Here is a 14,411-nt window from a genome sequence, read left to right on the forward strand (position 1 = left end):
TAACACTGCCTATCATTGATTCAGCACTGATTGGGTATTCAATCTGCAACCATCCTGACCTGTATTGCTTATTTGCTTGCTGGTAAATTTAATGAGCCATTGGGGAAAGCAGTGTTGTCTTTTTAAGTGAAAACGGCTGTGAGGATTCACCTCCAGAATACATTTTAATAGGGGAAGGTTGGTTCAGTTTGTATTGATCTCTCCTCACCAGCCAGTGGCAGTATAATCGCTTCTTTGTGCTATAACTATCTAGTTGTTTAAATTTGTACAGTTTGCTTCAATGGCCTTGCATGGTAATTAAATCAGTATGTTTACCTGAATTCTGTCATTTCTAATTTTTTAATAAATTAGAAATTTGCAATCCAAAACTTTGCAAACGTTTTGTTGACCCCTTTTAGATTTTAAGGTCTTTTACTGGCATCTCAGTTTTTTCCCACTGATTTTACCCTTTCTTGGAGGGATTCGCACTTTCGCTTTCTGAAAGCTTTGACTTTTTGTTGTGCTGTAGTTCCACAATTACCACCTCCAGCAGGAGGTGGTGTTTAGTTGTCTAGACCTGAAACCCTGGCTTCTTTTTCTCTTTGACCAAGCTTTTGGTCACGAGACCTAATGTTTCTTGCGGCTCAGTGTCAAATTTAGTCTTTTAAGTATTTTAGGATACTTGTTGACGATGGCTGTGTGAATGCAACTTGTTGAATGTCTCTGAAATCTGAAATAAAATGAGACAGATTATAAAAGCTTAATTATAACTTTGGTATTTGTGTTTGATCTCATCAATACACTTTTTCTCTACCATCTTTTAACATTGTAGTCTCAAACTGATTTTAAATTGATTTAATTATTCACTGTTAAAATTAGTATAAATAACCTGTATTCATCTAGATTGATCATTTTCTCTCTCAGCATTTAGTGATCATGGAGGAACTTCTTGCTTTGTACAGTCTGAGAAACCCTTGCATGATAACGTAGTGCGTTCATTAAAGGATACGTACAAGGATTTAATGGGCAGCATGGGCTAGTATTCTAAGTAATTGTGTCAAGATAAACAATAAATAGACCACTTACGGCATTTACTCCCAGGTTTTAGAGAGTATGCTTACAGTCAATTTAGATTAATAACATTCATTTATTTCTTTTCTTTCAGTACATCTTTGGGGAGTTCAGCCCTGATGAATTCAATCAATTCTTTGTAACATCGCGCAGCTCTGTTGAGGTATGTGTGCTCGTTGAGGAAAACCTGGAATTTTTATTTCTGTTTATCATAAAACAATTTTTAGGTGGTGATTTTGACTGCTTGGTCTTAAGTTATATGTCTGTCAGCTGATTTAACAGATGGAATTTTGACCAAATAATGGGGCCAAAAAAAATTGATAAGTTGAGTGCTGTGCAGAAATGGACTGGTTGAGGGTTTTTCAGATGAACAGGATTTTGTACTTTTCTTTAGATTAAAAGCCTTTTGTGCTGAGTGATGATCCCATGGCACTGTCTACACACTGTAACCACCACATTGCAGCTGCATTACAGCTGTTATGACATAACATTTTTGTGTTTTGAAAAATAACTACTTGGATTTTTGTGCATGATTCAGTTAGGGATAGAACTTATGAGCAGTGTTCAACCTTTCTTCATAAGGTAAACCCCTTCATCCCAGAAATGAGGCAAGAGAACATCCTCTGAACTGGTTTGAAAGCAATTGTATCCTTTTTCAAAAACGGAGACCAAAACCATACACAGTATTCCAGATGCAGTCATACCAAAGTCCTGTACAGCTGCAGTAAAACTTCACAACTTTTATATTCCATTCCCCTTGCAATAAACACCAACCCAGCACCTCTGCTCTCTGGCTTCTCCCTCCTAACCTATGTCCCTTCCCTCAATGATAAAAATATTGCAGCATTTCCGGGAGTGTGGCCCTACAGAAGATGTAGAGAAATCCTTGGCCAGAATAGTAGCTCAGAACAATTTTAAGATCAATAGCTTTAAAAGCAAACCTCAGGCAACCTTCTGCATCAACCTAACATCTGAACTAAAGCTCAAGGCATCAAGAAAAAAAACTCACCATTAAAGGAACACACCTGGAAGAACAACAACGCTCTTCTACACCTCCTTTACCAGCCAGAAATATGTGCACAGCCTAATCTCTCCTTTAGCGGAATAAAAGCCTATTTGTGGTCTGCTTCCTTTGAAAAGAGTAGGTATGGTGCATGGCCCAAAAATGTCCTCTTCTGGGTCAATTCATTGCAGTAGAACATGTTAGTCGAAAAAAAAATTTTTCCTAATGGGACATGTTTGAAATCTAAAAGTCTTTAAAGCTTTGAAGTCACCTACGAAATTGGCCAAGAGGCACATTTCTCATGTTTCAAGCTTTGATGGAGAGGGAGGGACATCATCTGCAGAATGCTGATGGACTGAGTTCTGTTTAATTCCTGTCCTGACAAATAAGTGCAACAGCCACTTATAAGAGCAACATATCTGGTTACAAAAAGTGACTCAGTTTATCCAGAAAGGCATTCGCATTGAACCTTGTAACTTGTATGCAATATCAAAGTCACAAATGACATCCAAAGTGACGATGACAAAGGTAAACTTTCACTGCTCGTCTTTCTCAGCCTGTCTGCAGGCCTTTGATACTGTATACCACACCATTCTCCTCCAAGGGATCTCCACTGTCATCCAGCTGGGGCTGCTCTCCTCTAGTTCCATTCTTAATCTGTCCAATTGTAGTCAAAGAATCATCTGCTTCTCTTTCTCTAGTGTCGCCTAAGGATCTTTCCTTGGCACTCTCCTGTTTCTTATCTACATGCTATTCCTTAGCGACACCATCTGAAACACAGCATCAATTATCACATGTACGCTGACGACGCCCAGCTCTACCTCACCATTGCTTCTCTTGAATCCTCCACTGCCTCTAAATTATCAGAATGCTTGCCCATCACCCAGTAGTGGATGAGCAGAAATCCCTTCAAATTAAATATTTGGAAGGTCAAAGCTATTATCTTTTGCTTCACATGGGTTATTTGATATCCACCTCAGTTGCAATTAAAGAAAGCATGAGTAAAAAAACCTTTAAATGACAACATACAAAAAGTATCAATATGGTGTATATTACCACATTGGGATGGGACATGAGACATGCCCATTTAAGTGCTCAGAGTGGCACTCAAGTCGCCTTTAACTCAAATCAACTTCTGATTTCAAAGAGTTCTTGAACATTTTTAATTGCCATACATTTAGAATTGAGCTTTTTGTAAAATAAAAGGCGTTGATGTATGGTGCTGTCTGGTGGTAATTATCTTAATCTTGCACATTTCAGTCACGGTTTTCTGTACTGAATTATTTTCATTGTCACTCAATTGTGAAGTATAATGTTCGTGGTCCTTTATTATGTTTAAATTATAATACAAAACTTTTATTTTTCTGTTTGGCACAGCTTCCCCCATATAATGATAAAGTCTTGCATGTCAGTCAGTCAGTAGGTAAGTGTTTGGTTTTAGCATATTTGCTAATATTCCATGGAGCTTGATAATCTGGAAGGATCTTTGGGCTAGGATAAAGATCAATATAAAATTACATTTTGAAAATCAAATGAATATAATTAAAATGCATCAGTCCTTTTGTGGAGCAGTCTTGATTAATGAAAGTTTGGTTTCTTTAGGTGAAAACTAATTCCTCTGTCAAATAGTCCCTAGCAATTTAAAAAACAATCATTTAAATAAACTTTTTCACCTGCAGTTACTCAAAGTTCCGATTTATGCACAAATATTTGCTGATTTTTTAAAAATTGAGATCTGAAATGTTTATAGAATCATTTTGGAATGAATAAAATTTTAAAATATATATTTTGTTACTTTTGGCTGCTTGGTGAATATGTCATCAGTGTTGACCCCTGGACACTGTCATGTGATTTCAGCTTAAACCCCAAATGTAAAATTATTTAAACTATTGCAGAGAAAATGTTTCTAGACTTAATTGTTCATAAAATTCATAACACATCATTGTTTTAGCCTTTTAAAATAAAATTTTTTGTACATTATAGTAGTGGGTCTTTTGGAGCAAGAGAGGGGGAGTTTAAAACTTAGTGTGGAGCAGTTTTTAGGGCATGAATGTTGTGGCTAATCTTTTTTTGTTGAAATAGGAGATGGAAATGACTCAGACACTGAAGAAAATGAGTTGGAACCACCTGGATTGCAGGGCAATGTTTACAAAGTCTCCAGTACGCTGAATCCACAGGCACCAGAATTTATACTGGGATACCAACCTGTACAGAAATCCTTAGACAACTTGTCGGAAGAAGCTGCCTATAGCTCCATTGACTGCCAATTTGGAGAGGGTAATATTTCTCTGGACAGTGGCAATTGCCAGGGGAATGATGATCTTGTCTATCGAGATCAAGGCCCGAGGGAAAGGAGGAACAAAAAGAAACGACCGCCTGGATATTATCGCTATCAGGAAGGTGTGAGTGATGCTGGCGGTCCCTCTGAAACTTTGGGCCTTGTTAATGGACATGTGTTAAACTCGGGGCTAAATGCTATAAGCCCAGAAGAGGTTGAATCACTTGGCCAGAAAGAGATTCCTGAACCTCATGGAGCTATTTCTTCCAAGGCTAATCAGAGGACTTGTGATAGCCCTGAGAATGATGAGGACTTCATTAGTGGAGCCTTCTGTAATGATACAGTCTCTAGTGCGCTAGATGAGACCAGGACTGCTGAGCAGCCTGGGTTCGAGCTTAAGGCTAACACTGAGGCTGATAATGAGGTTAATTCCTCTGAACAGCCTGATCTCTCTGAGACTGGAAGGAGTAGCCCAGTAAGGACAGCTATTGCACAATCATACGCAGGCACAGATATTACTGTGGATGTTAAAAATGACAGTGGACAAACACTGGAATCTTCTGGTGATAGTGCTGTAACACCTCCTAGTACTTCTGATGGGGAAGGATTGCATACTGATACCACAGAATGCGAGCAGGATAAACCAGAGGATGTATATGCAGTTGAGCCAGAGCAGACGGCCGTAGCTCCTTCTACGGCTTCTGCTCCTTTGCCAGCCAAATCCTGGGCTAGTCTCTTCCACAATTCAAAGCCCTCTTCAGCAGGACCTGTGGCCTATGTTGAAGCAAAATTCATACCAACCAATCCTGCTCTTCAATTACCTGAAAAGCAACCGGAGATAAGAATGGACGTGCCCGTTCCAGTGTCTGAGGATTCTGCAGCCCAACAGATAGCAGGTAATTTTTAAAAATCTGGTATAAAGAGACTTCAGGATATCAGTTCTCTTTTGTACTATACCTTGAATGGTACCAAATTAAATATTTGGTCATTTCATAGTAAGGAAATTCTCAATAATTGCCAGAACAGAAATCTGATCTTTAAAGCTGACATTCTAGTTTTACAAGAACCTGAGACCAGCCTTGTAAGCCATGCATGTGTAAGTAGCTACTTTGTGGTTTGTATGTATTTCTCTGAAACCATCTGCTATAATGTATAAGACAGCAGCCTAAACTTTGAAAGAGGGAATGCCTCGATTCCCATTGGCCTTTGTGTGTGACAGGTTGACACCTGACAGGGAATCAGACTTGTCTCTTCATACCTGAAGTTTAGACAAGCTGTATGGACCATAAAGCTTATGTCACTGCACGCCTATGCTTGATGTGTGGAAACCAGTTTATTTAATCAGCACAAAAATTAAAAAGAAACTAGCTTCATTTGGACGTGCAGTGATGAGCTTTGATAGCTAGTGGTTTTTTTTTCAGTCCGAAGCAAGTTTTGTTTCCGCACCAGTGTTCACAATTGGTATAGCCACTGTGTCTCAGTTTATGATTTTACACTGTCTGAATTCCAATAAGAAACGACTTTAGTTTGAGATTATGTGCTGAATTATATTCTCCGCCTGAGATGGAAAGAAAAGTGAAAGGTGATTTTCAATCAGGAACAATGTCTACCAACCACAGTTCCATTTTGTGCTCTGCAAATTGTTAAATAGGCACCAATGCATTCTCCGGTTTGAAGGCATGTGGCTAGCTGCACCTATTCCCTAATGCGGGTCTGCACAGACAACATAGTAACAGTCAAGTATATAATTGAAGCAAAGCTGCACCTACTTTGTTTGAGCATTCGTTATTTATATGGCCTAGTATTTTTGCAAACCAGAAAGCATCTGTTCATTACCTTACCACAGTGCTGAATGTAGGAACACATGCTGCCGGCCGGGCTAAGATGGAAGTATCAGGAATGGACTGTAGGCCACAAATTAGCGCATCTAATTGCCCAGACATGGGAATATCTGGATATTGACAATCTTACAAAATAAGTAGTTGTTGATACTCTGCATAGACTGTGATCACTAGGCAGTAACCCATGAATGGCTTCTTGATTCCCTGAAAAAAGTGTTCATCTCTTGATTACTTCAAAAAAGATGTTGGGGGGAAAGATTCACAGAGAATTGCATATAAAGATAACTTGAGAATATTTCCATTTCCTTTTTCAAATTTCTCACTGTCACAAAAGCAGTAACTTTTGCTAGGTTTTAGTTCTATGGGCAATGGATGCCACCTTCCACAAGTAACAATTCATGTTTGCCTGGACTGTAAAATAGATTGAGGATCTAAGATGGGCCCTCTAACTCCAAATGGCTCACCAGGGAGCCTACTGAATCTTTATGGTAAAACCTGTATTAACCACAATTATTAATGCAAAGATGTATTGAAAATAATGTATTAGTAATTCATATGGGTGCCAAAGCTGCATCCAGTTTATTTCAAATTTAATGTTAGTTTTAAAACAATAGAATTGCAGATTTACCAGGGTGTTTCATGCTATGGGGACATTCAAGCTAATCGCTCATGGTTCAGAAGTAATAGCTCCTTTAAATGCCTGCTGCTGTAGAGCCTTATTTAGTTCCAGCTGAACTGTTTCACTTACACCTGTTGGTCTGTAAAAATATTTAGCTTTTCTGGTGTGGCTGTATCTATATTAGCTGTCAGCTGATAGCTGGAAAACTAAACCACTTCTGTCAGTTTATAAATTCTGTATCCATCTAGTTGTTCAGAGGGCATGTGTATGTATTTTTAAGTATCTGTCAAGGTCAGCATTTACATTTGTTTTATCTTACACTTGGATTGAAAAACATGTTTTCTTTTGACTGAAGATTCAATAGCCCCACTTTGCTGTTGCCACAAGATGGTGCTAATAACTTGCAATTAGTTCCTGTGCACCTTGTAATGCCAGTGATAAGTTTTTGTTAAACATTCTTCCCTGCCTCCTGCAACTGGTAACAGTTCCTTTTGTTCCTCCACTGTTGTTTTGCACCCTGTTACTTCTCAATAGTCACTCTTTTTTACTTTCAATCAAATTTTTGATTTATCTTCTCCCAACCTTTTTTTCCTAATGTGCAAATCCACAGATATACATAATGTTTGTGTTCCAGTGATAAACCCAATTTCCAAGTAATGGAGACTGTTTTCTGTTTCTCATCATGAACTTTGATTATATGTTGCAAGGATTAAGAAATGGAGCATCCTTGTCCTGGTCACCTTTGGAAACTTGCTCATTCTGTTAACCTGTTAACAAGTTCAACATTCCTAGGAAGGATTGCTAATAAGTCTTGTTCTACTCCGTCAGTTCCAGCTCTTTGCACTAGATTAATTCATGTTCCATGTTTTGTTCTGTCAGATACTTTCTAATAAATGCACTTAACTTCAATTGTCGACTCAGTCATCTTCCAACAAATATTCCTTTTGTTTGTTCTTAACAAAATTGCATGTGTTCCTGATTTGCTGTCAGATCTGTCAAATTTGCAAGATGGTGTGCTGAAGAAAATACAGCAGCAGTTTTAAAAAATGATTAATGTTGCTCTACAATCAGCATAACAGGACAGATGCCAGTAAACTTGGAAACACTTTCTTGATATGGCTGTATCTATTTGGTCAAAAAACTGTTAGTAAGTACCTGAAAAGTGTACCATGCCCTTGCTATTGTATGTCATCACAGTTATGCTGTTTTAGTAGTGGTATGTTTGTGTGTTTTACGTAAATTGCTGGGAGATGGATTGAGGAAAGCATAGTTACACATGTGTTTACCCTTTCTTTGAGTAAATGGAATTTTGTTGAGGATAATGAATAAGCACTACCAGCAATTTGTGGGCTTGTGCATAACCTGGATTTCAAGTCTTCAGTCAAGAGTCCATTATGTTCGTTACTGTTTGAGGTGGAACTGTTAGTACATAGGATTTGGATACATACAAATTGCATGAAAGTGTTTCACTAGTTAACTCATTATTTGATCAAGCTGAATAAACATTTATTTATGAAAATGGATATGATGTGATTGCACCATAGCATATTCTACACCTGCAAAATTGTTAGCCTATAATAGCCATTCACTGCCCTAGTACATTGGGCAGCAATAAGCTATGCCACAGGGTGTTGAGGTGCAGATTTGTGCGTGTGATGTCCTAAAGAAAGGTGACCCATAAACGGCGCTGCCAGGATAAACTGAGACAGTGACTATATTTATAGTGCTGTTGCCATATTTGCTAGCTGCCTGAGTCACATAATGAAACCAGGGCTAACAAAGAAAAAAAATAATTTGCGCATGAGGGAATATAGTTATAAGATAGGGGAGCATGCAGATATAATCTTGATTAAAATGCTGTATCAGTTAAGCATGATGTAACTAAAGTTTTTACATTTTTCAGTGTCTCAGTTTATCCTGGCAGCGCCATTTATGGGCCACCTTTCTTTAGGACATTACATGCACAGATCTGCACCTCAACACCCTTTGGCATAGCTTATTGCTGCCTAATGTACTAGAGCAGTGAATGGCTATTATAGTACTAACAATTTTGCAGGTGTAGAATATGCTATGGTGCAATCACACCAAAGGTTTTAATGTATTACATTAAGATTAGTGCACAACATTTTGAGGACCAGATTGAAATTCACTTCAATGGGTAAATTTAAATTCAATGTATTAATCTTATAATGTGATTTTTTTTTTCCATATCTACAGAACTGCTGGAAAATGTGAAATTGGTTCATAAACCAGTGTCTTTGCAACCTCGAGGTCTGATCAACAAAAGCAATTGGTGCTATATCAATGCTGTATCCTTAAAATCTGAATACAACATGCTATCAAACATCCAACAATCCATATGTACAGCCAAAGGACTGGAAATGTTGAAACAAAAACATTTAAATTTTGCTATGTGATATGATTTGAGCATGTTTATAACCATTCTTGTGAAAGGCTTATTGAAATAAATTTCATAGTTCTAGATGTGCTGGTGGGTGAAGTAGTAAATTTTCAGTAAATAATTGTGTGCCACTGCTAAGGTATTGGAGTTAACAGAAAGCAGCGCTGGGAATAACCGAAAGCAAGTGAAATCCGAAGTCTCAAACATTTTTTTAAGCTTATTAAGATTATTGTGACTATGGGGTACGTCTTTCCTCCAAAAAATCTGCAAAGCTTACACTTTTGTCTCCCAAAAACTGTTTGCATTTATATAATTCACAGAATCACAATTTGTTGCATTTGTGCAATTCAGTTAAAGTGGAAACATATCTCGAGGCACTTAAGAGACCGGGCGTTAATGCTCAGCCAAAAGATAATTTTCAAATGAATACCTGAGCAAATTTGTTTCGATTGTTGCATTAGGCAATAGCAAAATTCATAACCTGAAAGTTATTTAAAACAGGCCGATTAAATATCAAATCTAATTTCAATAAAATTGAAGTTTACTATTATTACGAGTCATTTTAACTGAAAAATGCCATTCTTGAGAGATCCTTGTTGAAAGTGCAATCACTTATTGTTGTAATGTAATACTTGAACCGATAAAGCTTGGAATCATTAGCAGCATTTAATCTTACAAAAGGGCTGAGATAATGTCAGAGTAGAGCTCATAGATTAGAAAAATTATCTGAATCTCTTAATTAGACTACAATCTTGAAGGAACTTTAGTTGAGTTACAGTATGCAGTATTTGAAATAATAAGCATACAATTAGCACTTATTACCCAGCTTAAGTGTAAATTAGCAAAATTTAGAGATATTTTCCAAATTTTGTTTACTTGTTTACATTTCCAGGCAAACTTTGCCCTTGTTTATTTCATGAAATGGGGTTTGTCAACCTGTCCGACTCCATCAAAATATAGCAAATTAAGATTGAAGTTATGAAAAAATGAATACAGTTAAACAATCTGCAGTAAAATAATTTTAGTTCTTTAGAATGGTACCTCTATATTGGTAATTCCCATTCATCAACTACAGCTCATCACAATCTGATTAATTAATCTGATTAACAGAAGGCACCAGCTGGCACTTTCTGTAGCTGTACTTACCGGTTAAAAATAAGAGTAAAAAGGAGCTTCATTTAGCTTTAAACAAGCTGAATAAATTTGGGATTTATGTTGCGTTGTAATAATTTCTGTGCAGGTGATATGGGAAGCAAATTGCAACAGCATAACTTCCTCCTGTTTCTTCACCCATTTTAATCTGATATTACCACAGTAGATGTTTATAAGTAATCTTTGGAGCATTTTTACTCTTATTTTTAACTGGTAATTACAGCTACAGAAAGTGCCAGCTGGTGCCTTCTGTTAATCAGATTAATCAGATTGTGATGAGCAGTAGTTGATGAATGGGAATTACCAATATAGAGGTATATTCTAAAGAACTAAAATTATTTTACTGCTGATTGTTTTACTGTACTTATTTTTTCACAACATCAATCTTAATCACACTGTACAAAATTGAAAATACATGTGGAACATGCTATTCTCCAATCAAATAATAGGACATCACTGCATTTAACGAAAATTAAAATTACGTATTAATGTGTAGTATAGGTAGAGTACCTCAAGTGCGGCTACCCGAAAACCCAGGTATTTTTATAATATTCCATGCATCAATTTTAATTGTGTAAAAGTAAAAAAAAACTTACCTCGACAATTCAGCTAGATGTCGCATTGGTGCAGTGTGGCTTCAGACTAGTTAACAGCTTCATCGTTTTGAGCGCTGCTCTATCCCACGCCCCAAGCGACCCTTGACCCCACCCAACCTGGCTTGACCTGAACTGCCATAGTCCAAACTGCCCCACCCCAAATCGGCAATATCCGAAATCCAGCACGGCCTCAGTCTGAGGGTGTTGGATTTGAGGTACTATATCTGTATATGAAGAAAACAGACAAGTCATTTACAGACCCTTGTTTTGTATGGTTTTAAATCCATCAGAATTTAAAAAAAATATTTTGAAGTATGTAATATTTGTAAATATATGTAAATATGTTTCTGTTGCTTCCACTGCTTGGCTTCAAATACTGTGTTTGTAGGTCCATTGCAAATCAAAGGGAGCTATTATCTCCTTAACTAATATAACATAGACTTTGCAAGCTTTGGTTGCATGCCCACCCATGTATCATCTGATGAAGTCTATTCCGATATATAATGAGACACAAAGACCTCGCAGTTCTACACCAATGATTGACAGCTTGTATGTATTACATATGTTTATACATGTACTTGAAATGTTTTCAGTGTAGTGCACGTGCAGCCCCGGGCATCTAAGGACATCACAGGCCTGCTTTTGCTCGATCTTGTGGCTGTTCGCCACTTGTCTCTCTTAAGAAGTTGCATACGGACCGCTCGGGGTCACATAGCTATTTAGCATGGAGGATTCTCGTTCATTATCGGAATTAACCTGACTCCGCAAAGCCTGCCCACCATCTACAAGGCATAAGTAAGAAGTCAGGAGTGTGATGGAATACTCTCCACTTGCCTGGATGAGTGCAGCACCAACAACACTGAAGAAGCATGACACCAACCAGGACAAAGCAACCCACTTGATTGACACCCTATCCACAAACATTCACCCCCCCCCCCCCCCCCCCCCCCCCCCAGTGGCAGCAGTACCATCTACAAGATGCACTACAGGAACTCACCAAGGTTACTTAGACAGCATCTTCCAAACCCATGACCAGTACCATCTAGAAGGATAAGGGCAGCAGATGCATGGGAACACCACCACCTGGAAGTTCCCTTCCAAGCCACTCACCATCCTGACTTGGAATTATATTGCTGTTCCTTCACTGTCACTGGTTCAAAATCCTGGAACTCCCTTCTTAACAGCACTGGGTGTACCTACACCACATGGACTGCAGCGGTTCAAGAAGGCAGCTCACCACCACCCTCTCAAGGGCAATTAGGATAGGCAATAAATGCTGGCTTAGCCATTGCCATCCACATCCCATGAATGAATAAAAAAAATGTTTTGAACAGTGCTTTAGTCAGTTATATGGTCAGGTCTGCTCACGTTTATATAAATTTAAAAGTAAAGTAGGTCAGATAGAATTTGTAAATGTTCATATTGTGGTATGCCTTATATGATTGCTTTCTAAGAATTTTTAGCTTAGTTTATTTATATTTTGATAAAAGAATAAACACATTAAAAACTTTGGAAAAAAATGTTCTCTAAACTGAACGTTGTTCTATTTTGTTAATTAAATAGCGTTCGACTGATGAATGAGTTCAGTACTATGCCAGTACCCTCCAAGCCAAAACCAGGTATGTAATTTAGGTAACACAGCCCATATATCTTAGTTTCTTTGTGCTAATAAAGGCTTCTGTCAACTCCATTTTATTTAAAATGTTATTAAAATAACACATAGGGCCGTGACTTCCAAGCTCTCCAGCATCGAATTTGGGAGGGGCGGGGGAATATCCTGAAGTTGTGTTGGGGGAAAATCCCAAAGTTGTGCTGGGGAATCCCTCTTGGAATTTCATAGGTAAGGGTTTGCATGCCAGTTGCTCAGAAGTACAAAATTGTGCACAGAGTGGCGGCATTCTGATGCTGATTGTCACTCTGAGGAAGTTACTACCATTTGTTTGATTCTGAAATGCCCAACTACACATTAGTTAATTTTTCATTTTTGGTATTTATAATATACTTTAAAAATGAAAAGCAGAAAATCTTCATGACTAAAAGTAATTCATGTTGCTGTGTAAATGCTTTATTTCTGCATTTTACTAGAATCTCTTTTTATAATTTTTCATAATTATGTAAGGTACTGGTGATAAAACTGTTAAAGATATTCGCGCTGGAATTCCTTTCGAACCAACCTACATTTACAGAGTGCTGACGGTTATCAAGTCAAGTTTATCTGAGAAGGTAAGTTTGGTGTATTGTTTTCCCTGGAGTATATTGTAATTTTTTTTCTTAATCCCAAATGGTGTTTTGGAGTTTTAATAATATTGACACCCATCAAGCCCTTTTAGTACCACTGCTTTTGTTCTGTTGCAGTTTGAATATGCAATGCTGCAGTGAAACTGTAAACAAAAGTTAAGTTGAATTATGTAAGACCCTTGTGCTCATTAACAATCCAGATTGGTTTTATCATTTTTGTAATTCATAATGGTAAAATCCTGTATGTCAAAGTGGAACTTAAAATGAAAAAGTTATTGGTGGCGCAGTGCATGGTGCCATGGATTGGGATGTGAGTTTATGCCCGTGACTTCTCCTCTTCTCTCTCCTCCCCCCACACCTGAGTTGTTCCGATCTCTCTCGTACCAAAGTGGGAGGTGCTGAAGAGAGGCCGTGCCCTTCCTCACAGAGGAGAGTTGTCACCGAGCCATGCTCTTCCTGTGATGATGAAAGGTATTTTTTAATAATCATTAGTTGTTTTCGACTGTTTGTCTGCAACTGAACTTTTAAATTTTTCCCGCCCCAAGTTTCTATATATTGAAATTGCTTTTCCTGATTTAGGAGTACTGGAGACCTGGCTCCCAATCACTCTACAATTGCTGGTGCATAGTCAGCTATTAGGTGAATGAGAGTGATGGCCCTCTAAGCTTCCTGTTTTTTTTTTTTAGAGAAATCGCCCAGTGACTCCACCTTATTGAGATTGGGGATTTCTCCACCCCTTCTCCTTATCACTTCCCCGGCCCCTTCACCCCCCCACCCCACCCCTGGCTGGGAATCATGGACATTTTGTATCATCTTCACAATGCAGTTGTTGGAACTCCAACATTGTACATCACTGTGCCACCATGTGCAATTGACTCCACAATTCCCTTGCACTGCAAGAAGCAAATGTCTTGTGGTATCTGTTAGTCTATCCACTAACACTTAGCCTAAAATTGGAAGTGTATTTGTAGCCTTTTTGGAATTATTTGATAGATGTTTTTCATCTCGCCTCCTTTTCCATAAGTAATCAGCTGTCAATGATTGAACCAATTACATGGAAGAGAAAATGCCAAAAAAAAAAATGGTAAAAACCTGGTGTGCACATGGGTTAAATTTGTGATTGGACAATGGACTAATCTGCAAATCAGTTATGGGCACTCTTTTTATACAGTGCAGGTTTATTTATATTATACCCACCCAACAACTTTCCAGCTTCATGTCAGTGACCATAAT

At 38.0% G+C, this 14,411-nt stretch overlaps 1 protein-coding gene across 1 annotated transcript in view; it reads left to right on the forward strand.

Annotated features, from left to right (window-relative positions):
- usp10 (ubiquitin specific peptidase 10) overlaps positions 1–14,411 on the forward strand; it is an 88,644-nt gene that overhangs the window by 27,143 nt on the left and 47,090 nt on the right. Inside the window, exons 2-8 of the mRNA XM_078544583.1 lie at positions 1,145–1,213; positions 3,431–3,476; positions 4,136–5,227; positions 9,009–9,100; positions 11,380–11,489; positions 12,504–12,559; positions 13,060–13,163. Coding sequence (XP_078400709.1) covers positions 1,145–1,213; positions 3,431–3,476; positions 4,136–5,227; positions 9,009–9,100; positions 11,380–11,489; positions 12,504–12,559; positions 13,060–13,163 — 1,569 coding nt within the window. The remainder of the gene's footprint in view (positions 1–1,144; positions 1,214–3,430; positions 3,477–4,135; positions 5,228–9,008; positions 9,101–11,379; positions 11,490–12,503; positions 12,560–13,059; positions 13,164–14,411) is intronic.

Source organism: Cetorhinus maximus, chromosome 6 (genome assembly GCF_964194155.1).
Source record: "Cetorhinus maximus chromosome 6, sCetMax3.hap1.1, whole genome shotgun sequence".
NCBI classification, from domain to species: domain Eukaryota; kingdom Metazoa; phylum Chordata; class Chondrichthyes; order Lamniformes; family Cetorhinidae; genus Cetorhinus; species Cetorhinus maximus.